Below are 18,381 nucleotides of genomic sequence, written 5' to 3' on the forward strand. Positions count from 1 at the left end.
GAATAGTCGGGGCTCGAAGAGACTCGAATACCCGGTGCAAATAAAAAAAAAAAGCCATGATTTGACTAAGAGAAAAGGAGAACATAGTGATAAATAGAAATGTTTAAGGATTTGTTGCAGTCTACATCCTACTCCTAAAGGCATCACTAGAGATGAATGCAAAGAAAGCTAAAAGCAACTCGCATCAACAAGATAAGAACACTTCCACAAACAATCTCAATCAACCTTTACAGGGGAAAATGAAAGGACGAAACCAGAGTATATTCTAACAAAACCAGCATTTTGATTTCAACTTATCCTAACTAAGTTAATAATAGAAAAAGGCACACGTGGTAGAAGTGCCAATATAAGCTAAAAGGCACATGTGCATCATGCATACAGAGATATGCATTTCTAGCATAGTACTATGATTAATGTCTCGCAGTTTTAGAGTGTATGGCAGATCAAAGTATCACTATCCTTTACATCTTTGAGTATTGAAGTACACTAAGACACTCAGCAGTTTAACTGCTGAAAAATAAAAAGTATACATTGGTACAACAATCTATATACTACAACTGATGCTGGGATCAAAATCTCGAGTACATACATAATTTTCGTCCTCCCTTTAAACCACTATTGACCTATTGTAACCAATTGATGCAAAAAAAGGCCATTTCCTTCAGCTAAAACCTGAGACAACTAACACGTCACTAGCTACTAGTTGTAAAGCCAAGCAGTGGCAAACTAAGTTACGTTTTCCTGTATTACATGTAAGCAGCTAATTGAGGAGGAACAAAAACTTGGCCTGAGATTGCTTAAAGGGCTCCTCCTCGAACCCATCGAGCTGAACCTCCCTTTGCTGCACTAGAAAGATAATCACCAACATTAGCTACGAATAGAGGATCCCTCTCCTCAAATGTTATTTCATCAACATTATTCCCAGACAAATTTTTCTGATCTGTACATTCCAGTTCTTTCGTCAAATCTTCCATTGTCTTCTTCAAAGTGGCTTTGTTCACCTTCCCAGCCTCACCCATTGAGACACCAACCATAGTAATCTTTGGAAGCAAAGGTGATGGATGTAGTTCTCTGTATTCCCTGTCAGTATTAACAATTAAAATTTCAGTTTCTTTTCCACAAGGACTATTAATCTTAAGATGGCATGTTATTTTCATAAAACCAATAAACTGAATGGGACCTTTTATCTTGTATTATCTGCTGCTTCTGTCCTTTACTCCATGCAGGACTCAACCAACCCCCAAAAGGGAGCCGCAGATCCAGCCCTAGTTGTTTTTTATTAGAGACATTATCTGCTTCCTCCACTGCTGAACTGCTGATGCACTGTAGTTGGTTATCATTAGCCTCCAACTGAGATTTATTAACAAAACTGGAAATCCTGCATGCTCTCTGGAAAGAAGCTGCGCTCCTGCAATATCAGAGAAAATGTTGCGATTGAGATATTGCATCAAATGTTTTTACCATCCAAATCTTTGCTTACAGCTTGGAGAATTCTGAGATACCAAGATCTAGCCGCTGACAATGTGACATAAAATAGATGAATATCATCAGTGTTGAAAGATTTTAAGCTATGAACCATGTGAAAAGAACACTTCTCCCTCCAAAGAAACTCTTGAAAATGGATAACTTACCTCTTTTCAAATGAGTCAACCATGTAAGGAAACTTAGGTTGAATTCCTGTTGCTTTTCGTAACCACCTATTCCCTAGAAGAACTTTATCGACAGCATGTAGAAGATGAATTTCAGCAGCTTTTGATATTACACTCAAAGGTATCGCTGGTTGACCCACTTCATCGAGCACATCCTGAACCTGTCAATCATTTACCAATGGGTTAGTGATATTTTGCATTATCCACAGCACAACTAAACAAACGAATTGCTAAAACCAATAAAAGAATAAAAAGCAGGAAAAGAGAAGGAACCAAAATTGCTGGTGTACTTTGATCATGGGCTATAGCCACTCATAAAATGACCACAATGGTGGTTGACAGCTTTCCCTACCCTCATATCCATGTAAACGAAATTCAACTCATTCTATTGTCCATCTCTCTCCACCCCCAACCCAAAGGAAAACCACCTTAGAAAATATATCACGATCCTCATTTCTTAAGTTTTATTCATCACTATCTCTTTTGCCCCGAACACATACTTTCGAGCCTGACCAGTTTAGTACCTCAGGAGGCTCCCACATACTATCTCCCATCTCTTCAATTACTTCGGAAGCCAAATTATCATCAAAAACATCCCTTCGGCGTTGGACGTGTCGTGTTTGAATCAGCGAATGGAAATGTTGGTCAACAGATTCTTCAAGAATGTTATCTAACATGTTTTTGTCAAAGAAGTAAGGAGTATACCTGATAAGAAGACGAACAAATACATATAAGATAACAGGGAGAAAAGACAGAAGTAAAGACTGAAGCAGCCACAAATAGATTTTCAGAATAGTCAGTTGATAAGGCGGTACGGACAAAAGGTGAACTGGAGAGTCCGCCATAGAAGTTAAAATATATTTATAAAAAAAAAGGGGAGGACTGAATAGTCTAAATTCCATTCACAAGCTTTGCCATTTACTTCAAGACTGCTTATATTACAACTGTTTCATCCACATTTCAGTTAGTCTGACAACCTACAGAAATAAGTGATGAAGCAGATGGTTTATTTATTGATAAGAAAAGAAGATGGTTTATCCGAGGGTTTTTACACATCAGTCAATCACCTCATTCTTGAAAGTGTGTTGACTTGATATTCTGCCCGTTATTGTTTACTAACGACTAGATAAAATGTGGTTACAGCAAACCTTATCTACATCGAGTTAGTTTATGGAACATCATTATCATTATACTTAATATTAAATTGAATGTCTTGTAACTCTACAAGCTTCCGCATTGGTCAATTCCTTTGATAAGAGATCAGATATTTCCTATATTCTTATGAGGATATAGTCACGATTAAGTTATTTGCTCAATGTTAATCTGGGCTATAAATCATGATCCTCTGATTCTCAGCATTCATTACTGCTGGATCACAGAAGTCAGAAGGCTACACATTCAGATCCCTGTTTGACATTACGCGGACTTTTGTCTTTCATATCTGGCCTTCTTTACAGAAGGGCCAAGAAAAGCACCTAAAAAATGAGCACATTTAAAGACGTATACAGGAATTTTATAATGTACAAATTACGGACGAAGAGATTGAGTTCTTAGTTATAAATAGCTCCCCTAATAAATTAGAATCCTTCTCTTTTTCTCCTTTCCTTTAGGAAACAAGAGAGGTGATGCAAATGTTTGCTGAATATAATCATATTAAATGGTTTCTTTCATGAGGAACATTCAATCAAAGCAACTTGTGATGCTGCAGAAGTAAGACTCCTGAAAATGAGAATTAATTCTAAAAAGTGAACACCATGCAGAGATTGTGTATCACCATAAAGCTGGCCAATATTTAGGTTTCCATTCAATGACAATTTCATCTATCACATATTAATAAATTACCTCTCATTCTTAGGTTCTCCCAAAATAAACTCCATCATCCCTAAAGGAAAGCTTTAGAAAAAGTTTTGCACAATAAAGAGTAACATGTAGAATCCACCTTTAATCTGTTCATTTTTCTTCAAAAGTCAAAAGGTCGTCATATGACTCCACATCTTCCATAAGAGAATATTGATAATTCACACATTCAAAAAGATCAGTCCAATACAGAATATCATAACAACGAATAGGAATGAAACGGCTATAGCTCCTATACGAACTATTAGTAAGATTATACCGAAGAAGCTGAAACCTACCCATACACTCCATGTATTTTAATAACCACACATCAAATTAAATATTCAATTGGGCCAAAAAGAGTGTTATATTGAAGTTTTCACAAAGCAAAGATGGGGATTTTTGAGCCACTTCACTGATCAGAAAACAAACAACCATGCATAAAGCAGATAAATATACCATTTTATACCATCTGTAGTTGCTATAGCAATATCTAAGTTTTGAGCACTGAAAACAGGAACACCGTCCACCTTTTTCCTTCCATCAGACTGTGGCATAGCCTTAAGCAGCTTGTTGGCTTCCTTGACCTGAATGTGCACCAAATATTTGTAGAGATTTTAAGATGATAAATAAATAACTTTAACAGCTGCTTTCCAGAATTAAATCAAGATCTCAAAACAGGATCAAACCTGTTTCTCATTCGGAACAAATTGGAACAAGTGTGGTTTTTCCTGACAGAAAATTAATATGGTGTTAAAAAAATTCCTGGAAGATGAAAACATCATGAAGTTTCCAATAAGAAGGGGCAACAGAATCCCAGAACACGGCAAATGTACTATCAATAGTTTTCAGGTGGAAGGGAATCCTTAAACTCTAACAGGTATCATTTTCCTCAAAACTGTCTTAAACAATCAGAACTTGCAAGTTCACATCTCTCTTTCTAGTTGCTACACAACCCACAAACTACAGTGCCCTGATTAGAACCTTACTAATCTGGACACTGTAGGAGATGGGGTTGGTCCTGTTTCCTAATCCTATATGTATATTTTGTTCCTAAAAATATTGTTCCTTCATACATAGTTGGGTATCATTTTGGAATTGGACATCGTTGATATCTTATAGCTTAGCATAAATGTTTTGACCTATAAGAAATAAATTCAAATGCCTCATCATTAACCACTTAAGCTTTTAGATGAGTATTCGCATAGCTGGTACTAGAGCAGGCAGAAATCCAGCATCTGATTTTTTATTATCACATATCAATAAAATATTTCTTCGTGCTTGGCCAGAGAAAGATTCACACATGAGGGACGTCTTGCAGACCTATAATATAAAAATAAATTGTTCCCTTTTTAATAGTTTAAGTTATAATTCAATGATAGAGGGAAAAAAACATATTTAAGTTAAACCAAAAAATATATATAAAACTTATATATAACTTCTGTGGGTCGTTTGGAGAGAAAGAACTTGAGAGCTTTTGACGGGCATCATGCGGTAGAGTTGAATTTGGTACAATTGAGGAGTAGCCTCTTATTCTTGTTTCTTTTTGGTGCACCCATGAAGTTCCTTTATGTATAAAAATTTGAGTGTCGTTTGTAGAAAAACATATCATTGTGTAGGTTTTTCTACTTTTAGCATACTTCTCATATGCGGGTTTCTCTTTGCCCATTCAACTAAATAAAATTAATTATTTTATCAAAAAGAATATAAGAATATCTATAAATACCTACACATTTATCACTAAACTGTGTTCAATACTATAAGCTCTATAAAATATGTAGTCATGCAAGTTCGGAAAAAAAAAATCCAGAACAATGAATTTTTCAAGTAAGAGATGAGTAAATCCGAAATTCAATTAGTTTGATTAAATGCAAAGTAATTTTTTTAAAAAAATACTATATAGAGGAGGGTAGGGGAAGGGGAAACCGGGAGGGGATTACAAGGTGGGAAATCAAACCCTATATGCAAAGTAGGTTAACTCAATCTACATCATTCTCAAGCTAGGCCATAAAGCAGGACTAGATCCAATGTGATCCTAATCTCAGATTTCCCAAACAAATTGTGATGCTTCTCTCCAGCTCCATGTTCAAGATCAGTTTGATTCCTCTACAAGTTCTCGTTGTTGGCTCAACCTATCTTTCCTAAATATGAACTCGTCATAAAGAGTCTATCTTCCTTAATTCCTACATATAATCCCCCACCCCCTACAAAACCAAAACTTCTTTCTCTTTGTTTTTTATCTTTATTTTCATTTAAATGCAGTTTTGATGATAAATATTTGCTTTCTTTGTGGTTTGACATTTGCTAGACTACAACAACAACAATCCAGTAAAATCCCACAGGTGAGGGATCTAGGGAGGGTAGTGTATGCGCAGACCTTACCCCTACCTCGATGGAGTAGAGAGGGCATCTGCTAGACTATGCTGTATAATTATCTCATCTTTAGATACTGATTGAGATATGATCAGAAACATAAAAAGTTGAAAAAATATCCTATTAGAATAGGGTAGTCAAGTAAGCACCAACTATCCACTTAGCTAGTCTGTGCACCTTTCAATAAAAACAGGCAGTAAAACTCTGTAAAGTTATCTAGTTCAACTTCAAAACAAGAGAAAATGCATAATATTCATAATTTCCACCAAGAAAGTACCTTAAAATGCTCATATGCTAAATCAAGACGGCATGCGCCCACCACTCCACTAGGAATATTCAGCTTTTTTACATAAGAAACTGGAAAAACAAAAAATCCAGCATGTGAGAGATTTATAAAACAACTATCAAACAAGATATGAGGAACTTCCCCATCAAGGAGTTATTCAGTTTGAGGGAGAAACAAACAAAAGCACTCCACTTACATGAACTCATTCAGATAATTTTCTTATTTTGTCTTTGTTTTTGTTTGAGATAAACAAAAGAAAGAGTTCCACAAGAACCAAGGTTTAAAATGATATTTTCCATGTGAACATGAATCATTAGTGGATTGTCATATTTCTCAACAGTCTAACCAACAAAAACAAAAGAAAAGAAGTGAGAGGGAGGATGCAAGCTGAGGTCCTAAAATTCAAAGAGCCAATGACTATAATAGTAATAAATCTCTTAGTACTTTAAAACATATTAATGGGTCTCTATCCATTTCCTGGGAGAGTGGAGACATCACATGATAAACAGAAAATCTAAGTGGTTCAAATAAGACCTGCATCACCGAGATCCATGAAGAATCGAAATACAGGACCATTCCTTTCGCTCTTAGTAACTGCTGCAAACATTTTCTTTAGCCATTCAGGTGTCCTGGATATCACAAAATTAATCTTATGAATGACACAAAATATTCAAAATACAAACTTTTGGAACTATTCACTAGTATGAAAAGATACAATGAAGATAAGATAGTAATTCAAAAGATCAGAACACTTCGTGTAAGTAAATGTTATCAATATACTGACCAGCTAAGGCATTTGTTTGCCAATGACAACCAATTCCACTAAAACTTCAGACATACCAAATAAGATATGTTTTCCAGATGCACACTCAGGTCTTAGGACCAAAATGAGCAAAAGTAGTTTACTCAACCCAAAAATGAAAGATCAAAAACAAAGATAAGACACATCTTGCTTCATCATTTATATTTATCTTTCATGGAAACAGCATATTGGAGAGAAAAACAATAATGCTTTCTAACGCACAGCTGCATATCAAAGGGGAATTGCCATACAGGATTATCCACGAAGCATCTGTCCATAATACTAAAGACTCTATCAATCATTAGACTCCTAGTTTTATGCAAGATGCTTGCAAAAGTGAAAGAGACAGCTATTTAACTTTTTTTATAAGGCTGTTTAACATGAATTTGCACACAAAATAAAACTATTTAACATGTAACTTTGTACTTCCTGGTGAAAGTTTTCCTAAAATATTTCACTGGTGTGTATTTCATTGATATTTTTTCCACTAAACATGTTTTAAATTGAGAGGGTAAACATTCTTCCTCTCTTGATGACCAACGATAAACTGGTACGAGGAACTTATTCGGAGAAAAGCTAGTCAGACTGTCAGAGGAGAGGCACAGACAAGCAACAATGGCTTTTCAGCCTTATCGGTTCTTACCCGTAATCTTGGCGACCTCTATGAAATGCAATAGTTTTGTTGCCTTTACGTGATATGAGAGATTCTATTTTCAAGCCTCTACACTCGATTATGCTATGAGTAATTCAAAGTTTAATCGGGAAAGCAAAGTAGACTTCGTGCTAAGTTAAAAGTATAACTCCACTAGTTTTCCTAATCGTTTAGAAGTCTTAGCTGCTTTACTGACTAGCAATGCCCCTATTATTCAGTCATTTCCTCAATAATAAAAGGTCTTTAAAAAATCTAGACTTATTTATGCAATCTTACAGACCTCTGACGAATTCAAAACTCAACCAAGTGACTTCTTCTGAATAAGCTGATTATTGACACAACGGATATACGCTCATACTACAGCTTCTAAAGCTTTATTCATGTTTCAGAGCTTTTAGTAACAAGAACATCTTCTGATCTTCTTCATTTTCTTTCCCGTGTCCTTTCTGATTGCTAGCATTCATGATATCACACTTATGCTGTTTGCAGTACACAATTTTACTTTAAAAACAGTATTTAGCTACTTCCTATTTGGCCATCCTGGAGTACAACACTAAAGCTGTCCAAAGTTAAACATGTACCATGATTCATCAAGTATTTAGTACTCCCACGATTTAACCACGCCACCTAATACCAAAATTTTCTCAGTTGCTACTTGTGCCAAAAGAGTGCAATAGCAGCAAATGAGTCAACAGAAGTAAAAAACAACAATTTGTCTGTATCCATATCGATTCTAATAGCTAAAACACAATCTGACATGCTAAGTAGTGGGGGAGCTCAATTGAAAATAGGGAAAGAGAATATAAAGATTATACCTTTTGGAGAGAAAGGGTATGTCAAAGTGGGTAGAAACAGCCATAAGACCGGTCCCGGAAAGGTCACACATACTGAAAACCTGACCAACGAACGCTGGCCCACTCTTTCCGGTGGAGTTGAGGCCAGATATTTTCACCGTTGAGGGAAAACCCGACCCGGAATCCGAACGCATGTTGTTGGCAGCCGAAGACTCTATGTTTGTTCCCCTTAATACGATGAAGAATTCGACAAAATGGAGAGAAGGGACATTGAAGGAAGGGGATTAGATGAAGCGATGAGGTTCGCTACTAGCGCAGGCCATGGACCAGTGGATGGATGTAGGGGGAGGACATTTTGTGAAATTTGGATGTGAGCTAAATACGAGTGCGGAACCAAAATGCTCTTCTTTTGTATTTTTAAGTGTAAACAAAAAACAAAATTACATATCTATGTAAAACGTGGTTATTTTAAGGTACTAAGTATCGCATTTTACATGGAATACGGTAACAAACCGCAATTTATATAAAACTGAAAAGACAATTATATAAAACACGGTCCATTACAGTGTTTTATATAAAGCATGGTAATGAACCGCGTTTTATATATATAAATATCAGAATCCCTTCCCTTTCCCCACGGTCTGCCCAGTCTTTTTTTTCCGTTTTTTTAAAAAAAGGTCCCCCATTAACAATAAAAAAAGCTCGTGTGGACCTCACTCGTCCCCTAAAAAGTAGATATTGTTGGTCTCACATCCTAGCCAAGCCTTCTATTGTTGTGGGTTGCTTGTTTCGGAGTCAAGCTTTCAAATCTTCAACTTTCCGAAAAACATAAATCGAGGTATTCCGATTTAGCTTATGTCCAAACTCGAATAAATAATGCATATTTGTTGTTTTGAATGTGTTGTATGTTGTTTTGTATTTATTTTTTTTGCGATTAAATTGGTATATTATTTTTATCCAGACTAAGATATTAATGTTGTAAAAAAATCTAATATAATTGTGAAATGTTATTATTTGTTAATAAAAATGTTAATAAATAAATATTATTGTTTTATATGTATTTTTGTGATTACAATGTATTTGTTGTGTCTTATGTGGTTTAAATTATTTTTTTGCTTAAAGACTAGTAATATAGTGTCTTTTAGGGTAGTAAAATGTAATGTTTTTTAGCGTAGTAAAATATAGTGTCTTTTAGGGTAGTATAATGTAGTGTCTTTTAGCGTAGTAAAATGTAGTGCCTTTTAACGTAGTTTCCCTGTAGTTTAAGTATCTTTTATACTAAAAATACATCAAATAACTGATAGATCAAACACAAACTTTGTCCAATTATAGTCAACATATATTTGGTGCTACTGGGCCGCAAATATCGAGACGAGAAGCCATATATGAATCTTTAATAATTAAATATTATATAATTGTAAAAATTAATTATTTAATTTACAAACAAACACATATAAAATTATAAAACTAACACATAGAAGAATTGAGGATAAATTGATGCTACTGGGTTCCAAATATGGAGCTTGAAACCCATTTGTGAATATTTAATTATAAAAATTAAATATTTTATTTACAAACTAACATGTAAAATAATAAAACTAACACATAGTGATACTGGGCTCCAAATATGGAAGCCTGGAACCCATATGTGAACATTTAATTATAAAAAATAAATATTTAATTTACAAACTAACATGTAAAATAATAAAACTAACACATAGAATAAATTGGTGCTATTGGACTCCAAATATCGAGCCTGGAACCCATATGTGAATATTTAATTAAAAAAATTAATTACTAGGTAACAAACCACCATATAAAATTATAATAAAACTAAAACATGGAAGAATTTAGGATATCTTGGTGCTACTGGGCCTCAAATATCTAGCATGGAACCCATGTGTGAATATTTAATTATAAATATTAATTATTTAATTTACAAACTAACATATAAAATTATAATAAAACTAACACATGGAAGAATTTAGGATATCTTGGTGCTACTGAGCCTCAAATATCTAGCCTAGAACCCTTATGTGAATACATCATAATTAAATATTATATAATTATAAAACTTAATTATTTAATTTACAAACAAATGTTTAAAATTATAAAACTAACATGTAATTGATGTTGTTTAATTTACAGTAGAAGACATTGATGTCGCATATTCATCCTGGATCCTACAGCGATGCGCTACTCTCGTTACAGGGCGATCATAGGTTCGCCCACTATGGGAGGGTGAGTTACTGACCCATACTTTTCGCGCCAGGAGAGTGGACGACATATGGGACTTTCTGTATGACAAAGTTCTCCATGACCATGTAGTCGCGCGCCTGTGGGACACGGGTTTCTACAGGATGATTGAGATAGGGCGGTTGTAGCTCGATTGGTCTTTGATCACAACCCTGATAGAGCGGTAGCGACGGGAGACGCACACATTCCACCTGCCCATTGGCGAGGCCACCATCACACAGCAGGACGTGGAGGTGTTATATGGGCTGCTCGTAGATGGACTGCCCGTTTATCTGCCGGATGGCATGATAGAGATGACACGTGTGTAGTACCTGGATATGCTGCAACGGTTTACCGATTTCTGTCCAGAGGATGAGACTGTACTGCATGGGACCAGTCATTTTTCGTTGACGACTATTCGACTGTGGTTGGAGGCATTGCATCCTCAGATCGATGGCACTACACTGGATGATCATGTTGACTGGTATACGAGGTTGTTGCTACTCCTGTTGTTTGGAGGGGTCTTGTTCCCGAACACTTCGGGGAACCTAGTCAGCCTAAGATTTCTTCATCATCTTGAGCGGCTAGATGATTTACCCCAGTACAGCTAGGGCTTCGCTGTTCTCACCTACTTGTACAGATGCATGTGCCGGGCGAGCATGGGCACCCAGCGTGAGGCTGCTGGATTATTGTCGCTACTACAGGTGATAACATATTTGAATACTCTATTCATTTTAACATATCTTGTAAAAATATATCTTAACTTTTATGCTAACTTTTTATGTTAGGTTTGGGCCTGGGAGCGGTTCTTGCAGTTGCAGTCACCTCTACCACCATTTGATCCGGAGTTGCTCATTCTAGCTAGGAGGTGGGTATGCCAGCGAGGACATACGCGCGAGTACGAGGCTCGGCATAATCTCTCCTTGTGCAAGGATATATTGGATTTGTTGGATGGCGCACAGGTAAATGTATATCTAAGTTTACTTGTCATTGCTTCAAACAGAAGTTGCATATACTCCATACACCGACGTGCTGATAGTTGGCTTGCCCGATTGTTGCTCGGTCGACCGTGATATGTGGGCCTCTTTCGTCCCGTTAAAACTGCCTTGATATTGTGGAGTATCATGTCACCGAGCGGGTACTTCGCCAGTTTGGCAGGCTGCAGCTTGTACCGACAGCGCCCACCTGGGAGGCCACACATTACCAGCGGGATGATCGTAACTGTTTAACCAAAAATAAAGACTTCGGTCAAAGCTTATTGTAAGCACGTGATTTTTGCTTCACGAAAGTTACTCCAAAAGAAAAAAAAAATCAAAAAATATATGTTTTGTCATTGAGTGATTTTTGTTTAATGTTAAAATTGTGTGTTAATTGTTATAGGTGTTAACCAATATGTGTGTAAGTTTATGTTTAATTTTTACAATTTTTAGGGATTTTAGTTTAATTTGTTAATTTAAAAAGAAAATGATTGTGGAAAATCGGCTTGGGCCCCAAAATGAGGCCCAAAACCAGGACACAGATCCAGTCCAAACACAGGCTGCCCAGGGAACGTCCCAAACGACGTCGTATCAGCACCTCAATCTTCAGCCGTTGATTCATTGCAATCAAACGGTTCAATGCAGCCCTTGCTAAATCGAAACGACGTCGTTGTAGGCGAAGTCGATCTGAGCCGTTCATCTACATTGATCCAACGGTCCCTAGCTTCCCTCATGACCCGACCCAATGAAACCCGGTGTTGATCTGTTGATCCCGGACCAACCCGATCCCCTCTTAAGTGGAACGACGCCATTCTGCATCAGCCAGGGGATCTTGGCCATTGATCTCATCAGATCGAACGGCCCAGGATCAATCCCCTCCCCCGTATAAAAGTTTCAATCCTTCACCCCAGCCCCCCATAGCCAGACCCCTCTCCGTCTTCTGAAGCTCAGAGGCAGGTTCCCATGGAAACCCTAGCCGCCACCCCACCTCTTCGCCCGAAAGCCGGCGGCTACGGTGTTGTTGGCCCTAAAGCTAACACCATTGAACCACCATGACCCCCCCTCTCCAAATCCGCACTCAGATTACCTCGAATCTTCCCCGAACGTCTCGAATCTTCATTTGAAGGTTCGAGCAGAACCCCGATCTACACCAACCCACCCCGGATTCATACCAGCCACCACCCTGACCTCCCTCGTGGCCAAACCAAGCCTGGTTTGGTCCGAATCTACCCACAAATCCTCAAATCCCAAATCTAAAGATTCAAACCCTAGAATACAAGAACCTGGGGAATCCGACCTGTTTCATAGAGGGTTTGGGGTCTAATAGACTTTAATCAAGGTGTTCTCGGTTGAGAACACCCCGATTAAAGTTTGTTTGGCCTCAAATGGTCAAAACTGGTTCAGACCTGGCCCGTTCTTAGTTAAGCATTTAGTAAGTTTTTCTTTTTCTTTTCTGTTTTATTTGAATACTGATTGAGGTTATCAGCATGTTTTGTTGTGATTTGTTTGGTATTTCTGATATTTTCCTTTCAATTTCTTCCGTCTTTGTAAAGACCTTTTATTTGGTCGCTTGTTCTTCTGTGTATATGTTGAACACGTCTTGTGATATACAGTTTCATCAATTAGATTAGTCGTCGAGTAAATAATTCATATAGATTCTCTGTATTGTGCAAAGTTGTTGAAGGCAGTCGATTGCCCTGTTCGTGTTGTTTGATTGATCGACTAATTATTTCATGTTATAATTAGTATAGTCGACCAGATAAACGTCGTCGATTAGTTTTATAGGACTGAATGATCAAATGGTCTGATAACTTCACATGATTGTTCGAACTCTGTGATTAATTGGATGTTTGACATTGCCTGATATTAGCTTGTAACTGCATTGCAAAACAACTGAAAGATTCAGTCTAGGGCAGCTTTGAATTTGAACTTTCAGAATTTCAAAATGCCCTGATGCTGCAATGGGTTAATACAGTAATAATCAGGTTTTAACAAGGGTAGTCTGGGGTTTGAAAAGAACAGAAAAAGCTTAATTTAAGTGAGCTGACAAATAGGGTACTGAATTAAGATTAAACTAATGTATTTGTGGGGACAAAACATAAGAGCATGGGAGTTTTAATACTTAAATGAACCCATGACCCTTGAATAGAGCAATAGGTCAGGCGTGGGGAACAAAATGACTTGCATCAAGAAGATGCTTAGGCATGGGAAATGAAGGGGATGGGCAGTCACTGAGGCTGTGAAGTTCTAGGCAGCCCTTAGGGGTTCTCATTCAGTTATAAATAGAGTTGTTTTTAGTTAAGAAAGGGCTGGACACTTTTAGTCTTCAGAGAGGGAAAAACAGAAAGAAATTTCAGAATACTGTGAATGAGTACTGTCTGAAAACTGCATAAGAGTTCAAATTGGTCAAGCTATCTTTGCTAATTGTTGTTGGTTATTTGCCGAGCTGTTTGTGATTGTTGAACTGCTGGTGTTGTTACATTGAATACCCTGGTTTTCTGTTGGTTCACCATTCTGTTTCTGGGATTGCTTGTTTATTGCTCGACCACTTGTGAGCTTCATCATTGTGGCTGGTTGTTTGTTGCTGTGTTGTTGCTGTTTATCTGTTGTTGCTGTGTTTGTTGCATACTACTCAACTGATCATTATCCTTCTTCTTTTGCTTTGCTATACCATGTACACGATTAATACTGTCCATGTAACTTGAAAGTTGAGCATGAATACAAAAAGAGAAGAGTTGAAGATTGTTCATTTTTAGAAGTAGCTTGTATACTGAATATCACGGAATGTATAGTAGTTTTACATTTCTGTTTGGATACTTGAGTTAGCTCTCATACATAGCAAATGCCAATGGTAGGGTAACTTGATATTTTATTATGTGTGTAGGTTGACAGATAAAAGGTTTGACAGTATAATAGGCTATAGCTCAGAAATGAGCTATGTCTGTGATTAGCATGTCCATTAATGCATGAAAACTATCCATCATTAGTTAAACCTCCTTCCCTTTTGATAAACTGCCTTATTATAATTGATAAACCACACCTTTAGAACAAAGAACACAAGTTTACGGTCTCAACCTCATGAAGGTCGAGCCCAAGTTGAAACGGACCAAGCAGGCCCTCGTCAGAAAGTCAGTGGCCCAGGCTCGGCCAACCCCGCACAAGCTGGGTTTGGGCCCATGAGATTCGATCGCGTGTCCGTAGGCGTGGCCCTGTTTCTGAATTTTGTAAAAGTATTCGGAATCCTGCTGTAAATAACCGGCAAGCATGTAATTAACTAGGGCTATTTCTGCTTTCGATTAGTAGAGACAAACGCGACAAGAAACGTAGCTTCTATAGGATATCCTTTTAAAATAAAGACGGGATGAGCCTCGACAAATAAAAACGCACAAGATGCGGGGCCCTCGTTCAATGTATATATCAAAGCGTTCAGTTTTCCAGGGCGGGTCGTTTAGCAAATTTCACGTCCCCACCCAAAGTAATGACACGCTAGTCGCTTTAGGCGCGTATTTAATAATGCTATCTCCTTAAACTCGGGTGCACATTTATGTGACCCAAATCCAAATCTCAACGGAATCGAAATGTGTCTCTAATCACGGGTATATTGATTATGGCGTGGCCCGAGATACATTTCCATGACGTTGCAAATTCTTTAATAATAAATGAGACGAGCCTCGACAAACAAATGTACAAGTCGCGGGGCCCTCTAAATATATATATATTGAAGTACTTAGAATTCGGGACAGGCCGTCTAGCGAATTTTACGGCCTTCTCCAAATAACAACACGCTAGTTGCTTAGGCACGCTTTTAATAACCTATTTTCCTTAACTCGGGTGCACATTTATGTGACCCAAATCCAAATCTCAACCGAGTCGAGATATGTCAACAACCACGGGTGCATTGATGTAACGTGGTTCGAGATATGTTTTCACAACGTTATAATCCCTTATAAAAATAATAATAATAATAATTATGAAAGCGGTAAAAAGTTAAAATTTGCACATAAGTTCATATTAGTATAAAATCAGATAATCAGGCCGAATATAACAGTTGAGCGACCGTGCTAGAACCACGTAACTCGGGAATGCCTAACACCTTCTCTCGGGTTAACAGAATTCCTTATCCGGATTTCTGGTACGCAGACTGTAATATAGAGTCATTCTTTTTCCTCGATTCGGGATTAAAATTGGTGACTTGGGACACCCTAAATCTCCCAAGTGGCGACTCTGAAATAAATAAACAAATCTCGTTTCGATTGTCCTTTAATTGGAAAAACTCCCTTGTACCCTCTCGGGTACGGAAAAAGGAGGTGTGACACTTATATTAGAAGAACTCGGGTTACTGATAATCAAATAGAAATAGGAATAATTGAGAAATAATAACCGAATGCAAAGTAAATCAATGTATTCCAATAGTATTTCGTTTCCTTACAAATGATCAATCTTCTCCTTTTATAACTATTTCTAGGTAATAGGTTTCGTTTCTACCATAATTGAGCCATTATTGTCAATTAATGGCATTTAATGACATTTAATGTAACGTTACAATCAGTAATTATATTTGATTCAATACAGATTCCTTAACGTTTTTTGTATTCAATGCCCAATAGTACGTATCTATACCTTATTTACTATCAGATTCATTCCCTTCCACCATAAAGAGGTTTGAGCGCCTATCCTCCTTGCTTTTTCCCTGAACATCTGCCCGTGCCTATTGAAGCTCGTGCATCTTTGATTATTCTTCATCACCTATCCTTCTTTGACTGGTCCACGTGTCATGATATGTCATCTTATAATGAATTCCATGTATGAACTTAATTTTTCCCCATACAGATAGTCCCCCCACTTGCCATTTATTCATCAATAGAATATTTGGGAAGTGGACCTCATTAAAGCGGGAATATTTGGCGCCATTAATTCTTCCTTGGAACTGATGCTTCATCTATCTCTTCTATTTAATGTCCATGACACATGGCGTCTCCTGGTTGGCTATACAATCCTTCAGCGCCTTTTAAGGCTTTTTTACGGCTTCACCAATTACGAAGCGACAGTTCTCATTATGACGTTTCCATCATTGCACCTTTTCCTTTGACGGTTGATTCTGACTATAAATATAACTTTTTACCTTTGTCTTTTTCACAAAAAGTTTAGAGTATTCAATTTTAATTTTTTTCTTCCTCGTACTACTATGTCTTCTTCAAACCCTAACCCTCGGAGAGTCCCTATTGTTGACAACCTTTCTCTTGCTCATATTAGAAGTAGAAGAGGAGGAAGGCTTCATAGTTTAGTATTTTCTTCATCACGAGGCCCCTCTATTCCTTCATCGAGTTCTACTCCACCTTCTAGAACTAGAGGTGCACTTTCTCAAAGATCTTCATCTAGGACTAAAGAACCTACTGAACCTCTTCGTGAACCTTTAGTGGATGAAATTGTTCCTGCGGAACTATCTTTCTACAATGATAGAGAATCCATAAAAAACCAACTGTCTTCATTAGATCGTGCTGACATCTACCCAACTCAGATTACTGAAGGTCTAATTTCTATAGTTCATAAAGATTGCCATTGGAGTCATGACTTCCTCATTATAATCCCCAATGTGAACCAAAGAATCGCCTCTTATTTAATTGGGTTTTCTTTTGTTTATGCATATCCTATCACGTTGGGTTTCAAACTTGCTATTGACCATGTTATCCTCGAATTCTGTCACTTTTTCAACGTCTGTTTAGGACAAATTGGCCCTATTGTGTGGAGGGTTGTTGCTTGTTTGAGGCATTTGGCCAACATGGCTGGGATACCTTTTACAGTTTTTCATTTAATCCATCTCTATTCTCCCAAACTCTTTCGCCAAGGAGTCTTTACTCTAGTGGCAAGAAGTAAAAGAGTTCTAGTCAGTCCATAAGATGATAAAGACCATGACTGGTACGCCAGGTTTGTTGCTGCCCCCACTGTTGGTTTAGTGGGTGATGAAAATGTTCCCTTTCCTGAGAAGTAAAATTTTGCACGTGAGTTTTCTTTTCAATAACTTTCTCTTATCGTTTTCTCAATTTTGATGATCATCATTTTAATTTTCTTTTTCTTTTTCAGTAACCATGGGAGTTGTTGATGAAATTCCCAACTTCCATGGTTGGATAAGAAAGCTATTGAATGTTGATCCAATGGACGGTAGGTCTTGGAAAAACCTCTCTCATCGATTTAGTTGGAAAGTGAAAACTCATAGTAAGAGTTTTTTTTATTTTTATAAATTCACTTATTGCTTCCTCCAGAAATTATTTTGATCCTTCTTTTTGTCAGGATTTCCCATTCGAGGCATAAGTGCTGAGGCCGTTGTAGCTTCCAGAATTTCTTTAGAAAGGGCCCAAGAGATAATTTTGGGTTCCTCATCGAAAAGGAAAGCTACTGTTGATCAAGACTCCGAAGAGGAGGAAGAACAAGATGGGGGTTCTTTAATAAAAAGGTCACGGGCTAGAAGACGAATTATTTCAGATGATGAAGCATCTCCCCCTCTTTATATTCCTCCCACCGAGCATGTTGAAGCCTTGTTGGTGATTTCTGATGATGATACTCCCGCTGCTGCTCATGATTGTGCTGAACAGCTTTTTGCCCGTGGGTTTGGTAGTGAAAGTTTAGGCCCAGTTTCTGATGAAGCACCCATTGCTTCTTTTTCTATATCTGCTCCTGTGGTACCTTCTTTGCCAGTCATGACTGTTGCCATTGTTGCTCCTCCCCAAGCTATTTTGACTCCTTCCACAATTCCTCCTACAACTGTTTAACAAACTGAGG

General features: G+C 37.4%; 1 protein-coding gene across 1 annotated transcript; it reads right to left on the reverse strand.

The window, feature by feature from the left end:
• Positions 1-436: 436 nt before the first annotated feature.
• Positions 437-8,782, reverse strand: LOC104214772 (uncharacterized). Its single transcript, XM_009764487.2, has 9 exons — positions 8,414-8,782; positions 6,679-6,773; positions 6,136-6,215; positions 4,175-4,216; positions 3,945-4,072; positions 2,174-2,354; positions 1,632-1,810; positions 1,181-1,408; positions 437-1,080 (listed from the first exon to the last, which is right to left on the reverse strand). Exons 1-9 carry the CDS (start codon positions 8,584-8,586, stop codon positions 798-800), a joined length of 1,389 nt encoding a protein of 462 aa, XP_009762789.1. The 5' UTR covers positions 8,587-8,782; the 3' UTR covers positions 437-797.
• Between the last annotated feature and the right edge of the window lie 9,599 nt (positions 8,783-18,381).

Source organism: Nicotiana sylvestris, chromosome 3 (assembly GCF_000393655.2).
Source record: "Nicotiana sylvestris chromosome 3, ASM39365v2, whole genome shotgun sequence".
NCBI lineage: Eukaryota > Viridiplantae > Streptophyta > Magnoliopsida > Solanales > Solanaceae > Nicotiana > Nicotiana sylvestris.

What these genes read in the sequence shown, in the direction of transcription:
- LOC104214772 (XM_009764487.2), bottom strand. Translation starts at nt 8,586, where the DNA reads ATGCGTTCGGATTCCGGGTCGGGTTTTCCCTCAACGGTGAAAATATCT. An exon ending in ATACCCTTTCTCTCCAAAAG is followed by an intron (nt 6,774 to 8,413) that starts GTATAATCTTTA and finishes TGTGATATCCAG; the next exon opens with GACACCTGAATGGCTAAAGA. An exon ending in CAGATAATACAAGATAAAAG is followed by an intron (nt 1,081 to 1,180) that starts GTCCCATTCAGT and finishes TAATACTGACAG; the next exon opens with GGAATACAGAGAACTACATC.